Source organism: Drosophila novamexicana, unplaced genomic scaffold (genome assembly GCF_003285875.2).
Source record: "Drosophila novamexicana strain 15010-1031.04,08,12 unplaced genomic scaffold, DnovRS2.1 tig00000193-arrow-pilon, whole genome shotgun sequence".
Taxonomy (NCBI): Eukaryota; Metazoa; Arthropoda; class Insecta; order Diptera; family Drosophilidae; genus Drosophila; species Drosophila novamexicana.
The window spans coordinates 10,149,266-10,164,975 of record NW_020824787.1 but is presented as its reverse complement, the minus strand read 5'-3'; the positions used below and the strand labels follow the sequence as shown (position 1 = coordinate 10,164,975).

Here is a 15,710-nt window from a genome sequence, read left to right as displayed (position 1 = left end):
GCAGGCGTTGGCGTTGGCGTCGGTGTCGGCTCTACGCCCGCAATCTGCCAGGCTGCAGTTTTTGGGGCCAACTCTGGCACACTGTATGCATGGTCATATATTAAAAATAATCCATTCGATATCTGTTTTAATACTTCAAATTTATAGCAGCCGCTTACAGAAGCAGCAGCAGTAGCAAAAACAACAACAGCAACAGAAACAACATAAAACAATAGCAACAACAACAACCAAAACAACAACAAAAACAACTCGCTGTCATTTTGAAGGGCTTTTAGCTTGATATTTTATTGCTTAAAGGATGTGCTGGGCAATAGCTACAGCGAGGGTGTTTTCAAAAACACTCGAACTCTTGTTTTAGCTCAAATTAAGTGCTTTTGAAATTTTAAGCAAATGTTTTCAATTTTAGAATTTATAATGAATATATATTTGTCCATTTTGCAATACAAACACCATCACACATCTTAAACAAATTCTTATTAAACTGCTTCACATTACAATAGCCAAATGCACACATTATTAATCCTGCTTCACAAAATATACTTTTAACGGCATACTAACTTTCAAAACTTAGCCTTATCTAAAATATTGTATACCCAAACTATAACTAGATTCAGTAGATTCGGTAGATTCGAAGGCCTCCACAGCTTGCGCTAAACACTTTTTAGGTTAGCTATACTTTAATTAAACTATCCTACATGAAAATACAAAAAGAATAACATTTTTACAAGTGTATTTCAATTTCTAAACTAACGTTGATCAATTTTAATAGAAACTATTTATCTGATGGAAGCTTTTTTATTGTGTCTTATTGAGAAAATCATTTCCTTTATATTTTTCACTTTGTATAATTTTGATATTATGTGGTGTTGTTATTTTTCAATCTGTAAGCTATCTAAGTTATCACAACTTCAAGTTAAGTAGATAACTTAAAGACTAAAACATTTACTTATGTATTTTTCGATTCTGTCCTTGAACATACTTCAGTTGCGGCCCTCGCATAACGCGTTTTTTCCATTGTTTTTTTTGTTTATGTACGCCGGCCATTTTAATAATAACATTTGTCTTCGGCTGCGGTTTTTTATGGGCCTCGGCGCTGATTTGCTTACAATTGACATAACGGTGGGGATCATATGAGTTATGTTATAACTGCGAGAGGGCTTTGCGAGCGGAACGGCCTGGTGCCGGAGTCGTTCACTTGCAGATAAGCCGCACTCAATCAGCATAAAAGTATGCTATGCAAAATGTGGGCGGCAAAGGGGGAAAAGTGGGTTGGGCCGTATCTAAAGCCAGAGCCAAAGCAGCTGCCGTTAATCAGAAACTGCAACAACAACAACATCAACTGAGGAAAACAGCAGAGAATTCTAAATTGGGACTTGCCGGCACACGCACGCATTTAATTAAAGTAAAAGCTTTGGTTTTTCTCTATTTCCCTTTCTATTTATCTACCCACATTTTTTTGTGCAGCTATTTTGCTGTTTTCTTGTTAAAAATAGTAAAAAAAAAAATGAAAGAATTGTGACCGTCATGGGATGCGTCCGTCTGCTGCAGTTGCTAGGATAATAACGTGCAATTTATATGCGTGCCATTTTTTAGCAGCCAAAGCTTCGGCTTTCAGCGGTTGCATGTGGCATTTGGCTAAGACACATTCGACTCATTAGTTTATGCTGCAAGGCAACTAAAACAAGGCGTACGACGAGGGGTAGAACCCCTAACAAATGACCGCAAACTATGAGGGGACTTGAGCTCTGAATACTCTACACAACTGGAGGTAGGTCTTATATTTGTCCACAATATAAGTGTAAATTGTAAATGCTAAGGGGTTGTTAAAGGGGACTTGAGCTCTAAATACTCTACACAACTGGGGGTAGGTCTTATTTTTGTCGACAATATAAGTGTAAATTGTAAATGCTAAGGGGTTGTTATAGTGTTATAAACGTATTTGCCTTTCATATAAGGTTTAAGCATTGGCTATGTGGTTTTATAGCAACGTGAATAGCCTGGTATACAACTACTACAAGTTATAACTCAAGGATTCAAAGTGTACTACCTGGAAATCGTAGCAAACACAAGCTCTTACGAGTTATACACTGTTATATGCTACTGGAGTATGCTATATATAAGAAATGGTTATTATTGAAAATTCCCTGTTGTCACAAAGTGTTATACAACTCGTTCAAAGTATAAATGTTTAAATGTTATAACAAAAGACTGGCATATAAAGCTTTTAAACACTCGATAAGTTACAGAAAAATTAAATATAGTAGAATACATGATAAAATTACTCTAAATACGAGCTATAGTTGATTTTTTAACATTATGCCACTTTTTCTAAGGCTCACACAAAATGGCACAGTTTGTCTATTATAACAGACTAATATGTTTTATGCCAGTGCGTCAATGGAGTATTCAGTTCGAAAAGTTAACTAAGTCCAAGCACAGCAGTGCATAACTGTTCCACATGAAGAGCTTTCCGGCAAAAGGATAACATTATCACAGTTCGTGAATATCAGAAATCAGTAATAAGTTCAACTGAACTGTTCTATTTTTCAAACGAGTTGCAATAGGGTTGTAATACCAAAAAGTTTTTCGACCTAACTAAGCGAGCTTTCAAAAAACTCTACAAACTTTAAGCTCTCAACAGCAAAAGCTTCATAGTCTAAACACCAAGGATTTAGTCATTTAATTATAGCAGTTTTATAAAACATAGAATTCTCATGCTATAAATATAAGTATAATTATAGGAAACAATAAACCAGAATATGGGGGCTTTTCGTAAGTAAAGTATCTTAAATTAAAGAAAATATAGTTAAATATATAAATTGATACAAATTCTATAAACCTAGCATAGCTTATGTAGGTACTAGAAAGAAAGCCATTTAAAAAATTAGACTCTTTTAGAAAAACTAGTATTATTTAAACCAATTTAAAAGTCTCCTTGGCGAAAGACTCTGAATTCCTCAGTAAAGAGGTTTTATAGAGCACATCCAAATATATTCCAATTCTGAAAACTCCTAAAATATGTATTATTATATTTTTCCTCGCATGACTTAAATGCACTTTAAGTCGAACAACTGTTAAAAATCAACTGGAACTAAAGAAACGAGCTGGTGGAACGAAGACAGAATGCGAGGCCTGCCAAAAGTTGGCCAAGGCTTATCAATATGATGTGTCTTAAGTATGCGTATGTCGAGTGGCTTATTTTGGGGCTTAGGCGTAGGCGCTGGTAAAAGGCCAAGTAAGCCAAACGATTGAAACACATTGATAACAAATGGCCAACTCTGTTGGCCAAGTCAAAAGTGCGTCATGTTTACGCAGCGTGGGATTTGCAAAGAGCTTTCAACTTATACGAGAACTCATAGGAACAACAACAGCAACTAACAATTAAAAACGCCTGGAATGACGGATGAGATAGAATGATGGAAGAGCCAAACGATTTTTAAATAGCAATAAGGCAAACAATAACTATCGAGGCTTAAACAAAATGATAAACAGCCGAGAAATATATTAATATAATGACACATTTTTTAGGCAAAAAAATGCTTCAAAAAAAGGTGGAACAAATTTAAGACTTATTTTAATATATTATTTAAGATGTTAACTGTGAGTATTTCCTAAGGAATTCACGATTAAATATTAAATAAAGTATTTCCCATAATGAAAACTAAACAAAAAACTGAGAATCTGAATAATTGAATAAAGAATGAATTATTTAATATATAAACTGCGTCAACTGTTTAATGCAGTATCAAAAACAAGGCAATCAATCAATAATATAATTTTGCTCCTTTAAAGAGGTAAATATTAACTGAACGATGTATCCATACGCTAGGATATTTATTTGTCTTAAATGTATGCTTAAAAACAATTTTTAGGTATAATAACAAGCTGAAGAGCAATAAAACCTGACATATTTGAGAATGCCTTGATTTGATTTGTTTTTAATTTGAATGCTTTTGGATTCTTCTATAATATGTTCGCTTCTCAGCAATGGAAACTATATTAAATTCTTGCTTAAATTAAGAACCTAGTCGTTAACAGAAAAGAGAAAATATAGAACCCCTTCCATAAATTTAGACCGTAGCCATTCACAGAAAAGAGAAAAAATCTAACCCCTTCCCGCTTAGTAAATTGATTGAATATTTGATTGAATTTTATAGAGTAAGTAACTCCACAAAGGCCTTTCTGTCCAATTGGAATCATGTTGAATAGGGTATTTGAATCGATTTTCATTTCCGCATAGAAATCAATGGAACCCCGCTGTTCCATAGCTCAATTTCGTTTCATTTCCCAACTGCTTTGACACATTTATTTTTAAACGGAATATCCCATTCCTGCGGCAGTTTAAATATAGATACAGGACACGTTTAGATGGAACACATACCCCTCATCCGCAGCAGCAACAATTAAAGGGAGCAATTCTGACCCTAGTCAAGGAACTGACTGCAACCCTTATGTGTGCCCAGTGGGACGCACAAAATGCATCCATATGCGCACCAAAACGAATCTCAAAAATTGCCCAACGACTCCGAGATGCGAGCAACTAATTAAAGTGCCGCCCCTGCCGCAACCCGTCTTCTGCTTCTACCTTAGTTTTAGATTCAGCAAATGAGAAGTCATTTTTTTGGGGCAGCTAAAGAAGGAAATGAGCAGAAGAAACGCTCGCAAAGCTTATTGATTCCGGCTCTGATTCGGGTGAGCAAGTAGGGCAGCAGCGGGATGTAGTGGGGAGGGGCGCTTGTAACGAACCAATTTCAATAAGGAAATTCTTAATTTTGACAGGCCCATTTGGCACAAAACTCCATTAATGGCCAACTAATGAGACAGCCAGCGGGGGCGGGCGGGTGTAAAAATTTTAATTTGTTAAGCAATGTGGCGAGGGGGGTGGGGGGTGGGGGGTGGGTGGTGGGGGGTGCTAACAAAACACTTTTAAAAACTTTCGAACTGATAAAAATAGTTAAAGGCGACAGTTTGTTAAAGTTTCTGCTGCTCTCGGAGTGGGGGCAATTAACTGGCCGCACATTAAATGATAACAACAGGCCCGGCTGGCAGGGGTGGGGGCATGGTGCGGGCATGGGCGTCGTGTAGGTGCTGCTGCACGTCCAATAAAGTTTGGACAAAAGAAAGCAACAACAAGAGCAACAAAAACAAATGGTTGCAAGTTCTAAAGGGCATTGCAATTTGGGTCAAGCCAAAAGGATAATGCGGTTCGCGGCTAACACAAACATAAATAAAAAAACAACCAATAGCCGACTGCGAAATGCTCTGTACACAGCTTGTCTAGCTCCAATAACGCGGGAGACAAGCTCTCTTGTGACTGTGTAAAACAAATTTTAATTTAAGCTAAGGCGAAAATGTGTGCGAGCAGACAAATATCGAATATACCCCCTTTCACTTTGTGAACAGCGTATAAAAACAAAAGCACATGCATACACACACACACGCACACACAGATAGCAAGTACCGCTAAGTCACAAAACTTTTGATGTCGCTTCTTCTTGCTCCACTGCTGGTGCTGCTGCACTTTTTGGTTGTTGTGGTTATGATAGGGATTATGGGCTGCGGGTAGGCGGGGGATAACAGCCTAGGACAGAGTCCAATTAGAATGCGCTGTTGCTTCAACTTTCGACTGGCGCGCGCTGTTAAATTGCCGTTGTTGTTGTTGTTGTTGTAAACATATAAGCTGGCTGCGTTCAGGCCCGCCTACGCAGCCGCTGGACCCGTTCAATAACGACAGCAGCCGCCGCAGCAGAAACTATAACAACAACAGCTAAGCAGCACCGCACATGTTAGCTGCGCTGCTGGCGCTGGCGCTGGCTTAGCATACCGACGTAATATAATTGTTTAAATGCACACTTAGAGTCGAAAATTACTAGCAAATCGATTTTTTTTATACAAACACTTACACACACACACACACACACACACATACATTGCGGCGCGTACGTGCGTAAAAAACAAGTGAAAAACGCCGACTGCGACGACAAGAGCAGCGCGCTGCTTGTGCAAGCAAAGCAAACACAGCTTAAGCAAGAACACGCTTATTTTATTGATTCTTACTAATAGTAATTAAGAACTTACTTACACACTGAATTTCGCGGAAAATATTTCGCACTATTTTCTTCAATTTGCACTGTGTGCAGCGCGAGCACGACGCGTTCGTTTGTTTTTTTTTTTTTTTTTTTTTTTGGTTTTATGTTTCAGTTAGTTTAACAGTAGCATAAACTCGTAATGGCACTGTTACGTACTCAAAATGGTCATGTTAAGTTGAATATCCAGGGATGGGGCAACAAGCAGCTGCTGCTAAAAGTTGTTTAAATTAAATAAGTTTACTAAGGTGTTTGTGTTTGTGTTTTTCTAATGTTTTTTTTTAAAAAGACGCACTTGATATGCCCGCATTAAATTTGATTGGTTTCACAGCTGTTTGTTTTAATTACTGGCGGCTTTTTGTTTGACTTGCTGCTCGCTTTGATTTTGTTTCGGGCACTTTTTTAGCTTGTTTTGTGCATTTGTTTATAAATGTTAAACGTTTGCAATGCGGCTTATCCCTGTTTTTATTGGTTTCCTTAATTGTTGGGCCGCCTGCGCTTTAATAAACGCTTTTTAAAGCACTTTGTTTTCATTGGTGAGAAATCGATTTTTTTTTTATTTTTGATTTTCTGCTCGCAGTATAAAAATTAAAAATTTGCTTATTTTAAATATTTGAAGCACTTTTATTAATGCACAATAGCGCCTGGTGGCACATGGTTAAACGCTTCTCTAATGCTTGCTTTAATACAATTCTTTTGGTTAGCGTTTAAGTCAATTTTAAACAAATTCCCTGCCGTAGCAGACACGAGGAAGCGCACGCTGTCAACTGAACTAAATTCCTTCATAAAGGATATTGGCCATTTGGCGCTACCCCCATATAAAAAACAAAAAAAAAAACATCCATGGGGGTGACTGTGCGCCCGCCTCTGACATGGACATGCGCAGTGCGCGGCGACAATTCAAATAAGCGCGCCCAATTGGAGTCTAATAGGAAAAGATTTGCGTGGTGCTGGACTCCGCGTGCTCCACCGGCAGGATGCTTGCGCTGCCATCGCTGGCCAGTACCAGCTGCTGCTGTGGCTGTGGCGGCACCTCGGGCTTCATTAGATGATTGTAAATGTTTTCTATGGTGGGTATGCCAGTTGCTGGACTCGGGAAGGGCAGCTCTGCTGCTTTCGCTGTTGGCGCCTTGGGCTTCTTGCCGAAGGCGAAGCAGCCGCTCTGCTTGGTGGCCACCGGCGACAGATTGTCCTTGTTCTTTGTGCTGCAAGCGAGCATAAATATCTATAAATAAAATGCCTCTCGAGCCAATCCACGAGCTATACCCACAATGCTTTCAGCGCCTCCAGCTTGGGTATGTTGCGATTGTAGCTCTTGCCGCCGCCTGCCGCCTCCTGTGCGGCCAGCTCCTCGGGATGTGACTTCTTTTTGTGCGTGCGGCAATTGGAGCCGTTGGCAAAGGTGCGGTCGCAGAAATCGCACGAGTATGGCTTCAGTCCTGTGTGCAGAATGAGATGGTTTTTGAGAGCCTTGGCACGCTTGAACTCCCTGCCGCAATAGTCGCATTTGTGCTGCATCTGATCCGTGTGAACCAGCCGATGACGGTTGAGCGTGGGTCGCGAATTCAGCTGCATGCCGCATTCGGGACAGATGTACTTGTGTGGATCGTGCGTCTCCTTGTGATGTTTCAGCCGGCTTATGCTCTTGAAGCACTTCTTGCACACATCGCACTCGTAAGGCGCGTAATCCGTGTGGCTGAGCAGATGCTCCTTGAGCGCGTGCAGCGAATGCACCGCCACGCCGCATTGCTCACAGATGACCGGACGGGGTCGCTCCTCCTGATGCATATACTGGGCATGCGATTGGGCGGAGGCGTTCGTGGTGAACTTCTTGCCACAGCTGCCGCATGGATAACGCTTGCGCTTCGGCATGGGCAGATGCTGTTGCATGTGCCGCTGCAGCTGGTAGCGTGACCGGAACTGCTTCTCGCACTGCTCACAGGCTATCAGCTTGGTCGAGTCTGCTTCGGTCTTGTCATGGTCCTGGCGCATGTGCCGCTGCAGCGTTTGCGGCAGTGCGTAGATCCGGGGGCATTCGCTGCATTGATAGGATTTGCCTGGCCTGGCTTTGTGCGGCTTCGGCTGGACAGGCTTGGCGCTATCCAAAGAATTGGTCTCGTCCTGACTGTATACTTCGCATAGATTCAGCAGCAGCTCCGTGCCCGCATCTTCGTATCCGGACTGCTCCTGCTCCAGCTCCTGCTCCTCTACATCCGCCTCCTCCGCCTGTTCGTCTTCATCCTCTAGCTGATCTTCTTGGTCAACTGCTGCTGCTTCTACTCGTTCCAGCTGGTCAACTGTTTTCGTCTCCACACTTTGTACGCACGGCGTGAGCGGATTTTCCAACTCCAACGACGTCTCCTCCAGCTCAGTCAGCTTCGGTTTCTCCTCCACATAATGCACTTCGGTTAGCGTCTCCGGCTCTGCCTCCAACTGCTGGTGCCGCTCCTCGAGCAGCCCAAATCTGGCGCGCAGCTCCTGCATATTGACCGAATCCTTGGGCGTGCTCTGCAATATGCAATAGAGCTTCTGCACGCGCGTTATGCGCTCCGAAAAATTGACCAGCGATGTCACCAAACTCAGGCACTCGCTGCATATCATCTCCGGCAGCTCCTCGCCGCGTGTTATCTACAAATATTGCTAATCTGTATAGAAATTCTATCCAATCCTCAGCCACTCACATTCACCCAGAAGTATTTGCCAATGGCTGTGGCTAGCGCCATGTCGCTGACTGCAGCAGCGCCAGCTGCTGCTCCATTTCCATCTGCCATTTGCTCGCCCGGAGCTGCAGTCTGTTCGTTTTTCAAAAACACATTTATATTTCCCTGGAGATCGTCCTTAGCGCAAAGGCGACACCACAGCAGCCAATCGCTGGGTGCACTTTGCTGCTCGTCTGCAGCCATTTGTACTATTTACCAATATTGCACTAGCTTTCTAAGTACTTCATAGCACTAAAAATCATTTTTAAATAAATTATATTCAATTTACTAATTGGGAAATGCTAACAATAACTGTTTTTGTGATTATTATTTTAACAGCTGTTGGTTGGCAGCAGCAACAACAACAACAGGGTGCTGTTATCGTTGGGCACAAGCACTGCAAGTGGCGGTCAGCGATAGTCACTTTAATATGACAACAATAATAATACATTAATAATCGACGGGTAGATAAGAGTGTATCCTCGACGTATTATTGCGTTCCGATTTTTATATGATTAATTAAACCTCTTTTTTACTGAAGCAGCTCTAAGTAGCATATCAGTTTAACATACTGTTAACATAGCAGATGGAGGCGGCCGATAGTCATTTTCGATATAATTTACAGCGTATTAACATTTGATTATCGCTGCGTTGTTTATATATCAGTTGGCACTTGTTTTGTTTTTACACACGTAAAATCATTTCTAATTGCAATAAGGGCCATAAGTGCTATTCGTAAAGGTGTGGAAATAACATAGCTTCCATTAAGGTTAAGCGCATCTTAAATCAACATACAAGCATTAAGCTTTGATAATCATTTTACAGGGCATTTTATGGCAGGCATAATTTTATGTGACATTTTGCCTTTTACAATTGTGAAATTATTAAGGGAAACTTGCAATAATGTTTGAGGCACGCCTGAGCAGCACAGCGCTGCTAAAAAAGATTGTGGACGCGCTCAAAGAGATATTACACCAGAGCACACTCGACTGCAGCGATTCTGGCATACAGGCAAGCTCCCATCTGTCATTCCCATGGGTAAAAACCATATCAAATTTCACTCCAGTTGCAGGCCATGGACAGTTCGCATGTCTCGCTGGTATCCATGAGCCTGCGCAGCGACTGCTTTGAGAAATATCGCTGCGATCGCAATTTGTCGCTGGGCCTGGATCTCAGATCCCTGACCAAGGTGCTCAAGTGCGCCAGCGGCGATGATGCCGTCACCCTCAAAAGCGCGGACAAGTCGGACAAGCTACAGCTGAGCTTTGAGTCGTCCAGCATGGATCGTACCGCCGACTATGAGCTGCGTCTGCTCAATCTGGACCAGGAACATTTGGCCATACCCGAGACAGACTACGCTTGCGTGGTTCACATGCCAGCCACGGAATTCGCACGCATCTGTCGCGACCTGTCCACATTCAGCGAGTCCGTGGTGATTGCCTGCTCCAAGGATGGCATTAAATTCTCCGCCAACGGCGAGATGGGTTCGGTCAACATTAAACTGAGTGAAACGAGCAAGGGAGATGTTAGCCTGCAGGTGGAGGAGCCAGTCACGCTCTCCTTCGCCGGACGCTATCTGACCACATTCACGCGTGCCACGCCCCTGTCTGAGAAGGTGAAAATTAGCATGGCGCCCGAAGTGCCGCTGCTGGTGGAGTATCCCATCGAGGATTATGGCTATATACGCTACTATCTGGCGCCCAAAGTGGACGAACCTGATGGCTGAGTGCAATTTTTAATTTCATGTGCAATATTTGTTTTGTTAACTCTTATATTTATAAGTTGTTTACTTTTGACCGAAGAACTTTAATTTATTCATAACTTGTCTAGCTATTTAATAATAAATCCGTGTAAATTCCAAGCACACACCTATTATTCAATTTGTTTGTGCATCTAATAAACATTTTCATTGCATTTAAATTTAATATGGTTTATATTTCGTGACTGTTTTTTTGCTCATCTCTAGTTGTTATCGCTATGCGATTATCGTTTAAATTGTGGTGGCTGCCGATTAATCGACCATGAACAGCTGTTTCATGAATTTCGGCCCGCAGACAGTACAAAATTGTAATCAATTTATTAGGTAATAAAGCTGAATTAAACAATGCTCAAATATTTAGCAAGACCGCTGCAAACAGCGACGCGCAGTGCTACGCGTTCGCTTTGCAGCAATCTAAGCGGTAGCAGCACAAAAACAACAACAACATCGACGACCAGCACAACTGGCGGTCCAACGATTGAGGTCAACAAGGCGATCAATGGCTGGGCGGACAAGCTGAAGGCCGCGGGCATCCAAGACACTGAGTTCAATATCAAGTGCATTGTGTCGCATGTGCTGAACCGTAAATTTGTGAGTGATACCCTGTACATATATAGAACTCTCTCTAAATGAAAACCAAACCAAATAGAACACCGTGCCGGATGACTTTACTCAGCTAAAATTCAACTCCGAGCAGCTGGCGAACTTTGAGCGCTTCCTGGAGGCACGCTGCGCCCGCATGCCGCTGCAGCACATCATCGGCGAATGGGATTTCATGGACATTACGCTTAAGACGGCGCCTACTGTGTTCATACCACGCCCCGAAACCGAGGAGTTTGTGCGTCTGGTCATCGAGAACTACAGGCAAGCCAAGCACGTGAACATGCTGGAGGTGGGCTGCGGCTCCGGCGCCATGTCGCTGTCCGTGCTGCACGCATTACCCCAGGTGGACGCAACGGCCATCGAGCGCAGCAAAGTGGCCACTGTGCTAGCCTGGCAAAATGCGAATCTGCTGGGTTTGCAAGATCGTTTCAAGGTGCACAACCATACCATGGAGGAGGATAACTATATGCCGACTGAGCTGCAGGATGTGCAATACGATCTGATCATATCAAATCCCCCGTACGTGAAGACCGAAGAGTTCCAGTTTCTTCATCCCGAGGTGGTCGTGTAAGTCCTATATCTATATATATATACATATATATTTCTGTAGCTGGTAAATTAACTGATTGATCAATCAGTTTAAACCTCTTGCAAAAGTGGAAAATTGTTGAAAAGCATTTGAGTGAGACTTTTTGTTTTCATCCCATCTGTTCCCAAAACATTTCCATTTTCCTTTTTGTGAGAAACCATTTAACATTTTGCAAAATAAACTTGACCATGCTGGAAAATGGAAAAGTTGAAGGTTACATGGACAACATTTTAATTTTCTTCCGATCCGTTTCAAACTAATTTTCAAAGCTTTTAAAATTCAATTACTGAATTCCTTTAATTACTGATTGCAAAACCAAATCCAAGATTTATTAATTAAGGAAAAATTGTTCATACTATTTTTATCTTTATCCGATTGCCTTAAATATTTGAAGTGGGTTTCATACATGTGGAAATTTTTGGGTGAAAATGTAGCGCAAAAAAGGATGGGATAGTGATAAGCCTTAAAGAATCTAAAGCTTGGCTCAGGCAAAGCCGGTTAATGTCTGCCATTATACATTTATTCTGATCTGATATTTCATATTTTGTTTTCTCGCCCGCAGCTATGAGAACCTGAATGCACTGGATGGCGGCTCGGATGGTTTGCGTGTGGCGCGTTTGGTCTTCGACTTGGCCTGTCGCCATCTGCGATCCGGCGGCAAATTGTGGCTGGAATTGGGCAACGAGCATCCGCCGCTGGTCAAAACCATTATGAATCTGAAGTATAAGGGACGCCTCAATTTTGTGGGCAGCTATTTTGATCAGTATAAACGCGAACGTTTTGTGCAATTGGAGAAGGTCTAGGCGACGACGACTTGGGCTGCCATTTAAACTAGCTCATTTGGACATGATTAATGCAATTAGAATTAGTCGCAAATGCATCTATCTGTGATTTGACCTACATACAAGCTGCCTGAGAGGCTGAGATATACCATATATATAGATAAACATATGTATATATATAATTTATGGATTGCATTGAGCATTTCGCTTCTGGCGCATGCAAACAAAGACGCATTTCAGAGTACGAAAACAATAGGCATTTCCAATTAATGCACTTAATTTTATTGGTTTACATTATTCATGTTGTTCATAAGCTACAAAATAAATCCGTAATAGCCACTACAACAACAACAACTATTTAATCTAGGTCCTCTGTGCACAGTGAGTTGAAAGCGGTTGGAAATGAAAGAGCATCGCTTGCAAATAAATGCCTGATTAATTTATGAAAACATATATTATTTTTATGTGAAATTAAGAGCTTTAGTTCTCACTCTCTTGTGTTTTCAACTCCACTTAATATTTATTTGTATTTTATTTATCTCAGAATTTAAAACGCACGAACATAGTTCTCGCTTGAAAATAAGAACTCTCAGAAAAGTAAGCCTTTTGAATCGGGTTAAAATTTCAATCAAACATGACTTTGATTTTTTTTAACAACTTTTGTGTATTCAATTTAATTGAAATTAAATTTAATTTAATTTTTGTCTACAAAATTATTTGGCGAGAAAGGTATTTTTCGCATATTAAAATCAATTGGAACTGAAGACTATTGAACATTGATTAGCGAAATCAGGACTATATTCATATATTGAGGCTTACTTAAATCCAAATGAGTGCTTAATAAATCTCAAATTCCAAATTCCAAATAGAAAATGCCTTATTAATGTAAATTTTAGAAACGATCAGGGAAAATGCTGCATACCACAAAATTGCCAAATTGTGATTGCTCAGGAAAATCAATTTAAAATAAAGTTATCCGCAATTAAAATAAATTCAATGTACATTTTTTACGATTCGGTCAAAAATTATGTGAAATTAAACTCAAATTTGCAAAATTAATAATAAATAAATAAACATTCAGTAAAAGGAAAATTGGTTTTACTCACGTATTAAATGAAATTCCCTTTTGCGATTTGTGTGCATCTTGTACCACTGTGCAACAGTCCAGAGCAGCTTTCACGCTGCTTGGGCTTTTGGCGATTTTACCGTTATCAATCCGAGCAGCTGGTGGTCAGCTCTAAAATATTAGACAGTCATTAACAAGCGAGCCCAGTGTCATTTTTGGCAGGGGAGAGGGCTTGGGCATGGGGGCTGACTCAATGCTCTTTTTTTCAGCTATTTTTTATGGAGCGGGCAGTGGGACGCGCGCACATGTTGAGCGTGCTGCAGTAGCCTGGGCACACTTGTCGCTCATTAATAAAAGTTTGCCAAGCAGCGAGCGCCATTATTTTTGCAGGTATAGAGACATTGACCAGCAGCAGCAATAGAAGCAGCAGTGGCAGCAGTGGCAGCATCCCACGCTGCTGGCGCTGCTCTGCTCAACTGTAAACATTCCAGTGAGCGAAGCTTTCACTCAAGCATTGAGCCACAGCATACACATGAGATAAGTTTCGCTCTCAGTCCGTATCATCTCTCTCATTTGGTTGGAAGCTTTGCAGCTTTGCTCCTTGGTTATTCCTGCTGCGCTCAGCTCCGGTCCATGGTCGTGTGAAAAGCTGCGTTGAGCGCATTAAGTCGTTAGGGTACAACCAGACAGGACGCACTTTTCTCGCACAGCTGCCGCGTTTGATTTTGGCGTTCGTCTAACGTCTCAACAGCGCCCAACAGTTTGTGCAAAAATCAAGAAGAGAAAAAAACAACATAAATTAAATCAAATAAGTATTTAATTAAATAACAAAAAAATTTTTAAATAAAAACCCATCCTTGTGCATGGCAACAGCAGCAACAACAACAACAAGAAAAGTGACAAGTTTTTGAAAAAAAAAAACGTGTGTGTGCCCCGCGCGCTCCGCTCGACAGCTGCCCTCGCACAACAACAACAACAATAAACTTCTCTTTTGCCTTTTTGGCATCGCCAGCGCGCGCGTTTCTTTGTGCGTGTGTGTATGCGTGTGCGTGTGTATGCGTCTGCGAGTGTGCCTGTGCGTGTGTGTGCGTGCCTGTGTGTGTGGCAAAACTTCATCTCAAGTGTGTTCACAACAACAAAATATGCAACTAATATAAATTTAAACAATTTGCAACAAACCAATTGAAAGGCATATTTAACAAATTCCAAGGTAAACAACAACTGCAAATTACTGTTAACACTTTTTAACTACCTCCGCCCCCTCCCTTCCAAACCCCGCCCCAAGCTCTCAAAATTTGCTACCGTTTTGGGCTTTTGCGGTTTCGCTTTGGTGCAACAGCTTAAAAGTATGCTACGATTTTTATTCACACACATACATAATTGTTGCGCTTTACGGTAGTCGCAGGACATGTGAAGCAAGCAGCAAATTGTGTTCTGGAAAATAACTTTGTTTCATATTCGTGTGAAAATTTAAAAATTACTTAATTTTTATTATTGGCTATGAAGGCATAATTCCAGAATCAATTAAAATATTTGATTTAACTTAGGAAAAGTTAAATTATTAACAAACTATTTTCTATTTCAATATCATTTAGATATTTTATTTAATAAAATAACTTTTTTATTATTATTTTTATTTTTTTATATAATGTAAAATTTAGCTGCCTAACAGACAAAATATTTTATTGATTTATTTTAAGTTATATAAATGCATTTTAAAATGCAAATCAATATTATAATTTTGTTGTTGCTTACAAAATAATTGAAATCGTTTTGCGCCTTTGAAAATTGTAAAATATTTTTATAAAATGACGGTTAAATATTTTTTATGGCGCATTTAAAGATTGAATATAGCAAAAATTTAAATCATTTAAATTTTTTTTTGCATTTTAAAAATGGATAAGTTGCCAAAATCAGCATTTAAATAATTGATTGATCTCTATTTTTTATAAATGCTAGCCTATTTTATAATTTAATTTGTAAATAAAGCTGAATAATAATAGTTTAAATATTTTAATCAAATACATTTGGAGCCTTCGTAAATTGCGGTTTCCAATCAAATATCTTTGATTTTTAGTTGCGGTTTTGGAGCCTTGCGGCTTTTGTTTTAAAAAATAAACTAACAC

General features: G+C 40.5%; 4 protein-coding genes across 6 annotated transcripts in view; 2 read left to right on the top strand and 2 right to left on the bottom strand.

The window, feature by feature from the left end:
- LOC115759220 (tyrosine-protein phosphatase Lar) overlaps positions 1–6,174 on the bottom strand; it is a 151,735-nt gene extending 145,561 nt beyond the window's left edge. Inside the window, exon 1 of one of the 2 annotated variants that reach the window (XM_030700113.1) lies at positions 6,079–6,174. The gene's annotated coding sequence lies outside the window, so the exon portion shown is untranslated. The remainder of the gene's footprint in view (positions 1–6,078) is intronic. The other variant, XM_030700114.1, reaches the window with a different exon arrangement.
- Positions 6,175–6,694: 520 nt separating this feature from the next.
- LOC115759222 (zinc finger protein weckle) lies at positions 6,695–9,103 on the bottom strand. The gene is made up of 3 exons (XM_030700117.1): positions 8,768–9,103; positions 7,357–8,714; positions 6,695–7,291 (listed from the first exon to the last, which is right to left on the bottom strand). Exons 1-3 carry the CDS (start codon positions 8,987–8,989, stop codon positions 7,012–7,014), a joined length of 1,860 nt encoding a protein of 619 aa, XP_030555977.1. The 5' UTR covers positions 8,990–9,103; the 3' UTR covers positions 6,695–7,011.
- A 343-nt stretch (positions 9,104–9,446) lies between these two features.
- On the top strand, positions 9,447–10,637 carry LOC115759224 (proliferating cell nuclear antigen). 2 transcript variants are annotated; one of them, XM_030700119.1, is made up of 3 exons: positions 9,447–9,526; positions 9,611–9,796; positions 9,852–10,637. In XM_030700119.1, the coding sequence occupies exons 2-3, from the start codon at positions 9,689–9,691 to the stop codon at positions 10,509–10,511; spliced, it is 768 nt and encodes a 255-aa protein (XP_030555979.1). In that variant the 5' UTR covers positions 9,447–9,526; positions 9,611–9,688; the 3' UTR covers positions 10,512–10,637. The 2 variants fall into 2 exon arrangements, with proteins under 2 accessions (XP_030555979.1, XP_030555981.1); XM_030700121.1 differs by having other exon boundaries at positions 9,465–9,554.
- A 185-nt stretch (positions 10,638–10,822) lies between these two features.
- On the top strand, positions 10,823–13,050 carry LOC115759223 (MTRF1L release factor glutamine methyltransferase). Its single transcript, XM_030700118.1, has 3 exons — positions 10,823–11,135; positions 11,194–11,714; positions 12,299–13,050. Exons 1-3 carry the CDS (start codon positions 10,890–10,892, stop codon positions 12,537–12,539), a joined length of 1,008 nt encoding a protein of 335 aa, XP_030555978.1. The 5' UTR covers positions 10,823–10,889; the 3' UTR covers positions 12,540–13,050.
- The last annotated feature ends 2,660 nt before the right edge of the window (positions 13,051–15,710 follow it).

What these genes read in the sequence shown, in the direction of transcription:
- LOC115759224 (XM_030700119.1), top strand. Translation starts at nt 9,689, where the DNA reads ATGTTTGAGGCACGCCTGAGCAGCACAGCGCTGCTAAAAAAGATTGTG. An exon ending in GCAGCGATTCTGGCATACAG is followed by an intron (nt 9,797 to 9,851) that starts GCAAGCTCCCAT and finishes ATTTCACTCCAG; the next exon opens with TTGCAGGCCATGGACAGTTC.
- LOC115759222 (XM_030700117.1), bottom strand. Translation starts at nt 8,989, where the DNA reads ATGGCTGCAGACGAGCAGCAAAGTGCACCCAGCGATTGGCTGCTGTGG. An exon ending in GCAAATACTTCTGGGTGAAT is followed by an intron (nt 8,715 to 8,767) that starts GTGAGTGGCTGA and finishes CAATATTTGTAG; the next exon opens with ATAACACGCGGCGAGGAGCT. An exon ending in CTGGAGGCGCTGAAAGCATT is followed by an intron (nt 7,292 to 7,356) that starts GTGGGTATAGCT and finishes GCTCGCTTGCAG; the next exon opens with CACAAAGAACAAGGACAATC.
- LOC115759223 (XM_030700118.1), top strand. Translation starts at nt 10,890, where the DNA reads ATGCTCAAATATTTAGCAAGACCGCTGCAAACAGCGACGCGCAGTGCT. An exon ending in ATGTGCTGAACCGTAAATTT is followed by an intron (nt 11,136 to 11,193) that starts GTGAGTGATACC and finishes CAAACCAAATAG; the next exon opens with AACACCGTGCCGGATGACTT. An exon ending in CTTCATCCCGAGGTGGTCGT is followed by an intron (nt 11,715 to 12,298) that starts GTAAGTCCTATA and finishes TCTCGCCCGCAG; the next exon opens with CTATGAGAACCTGAATGCAC.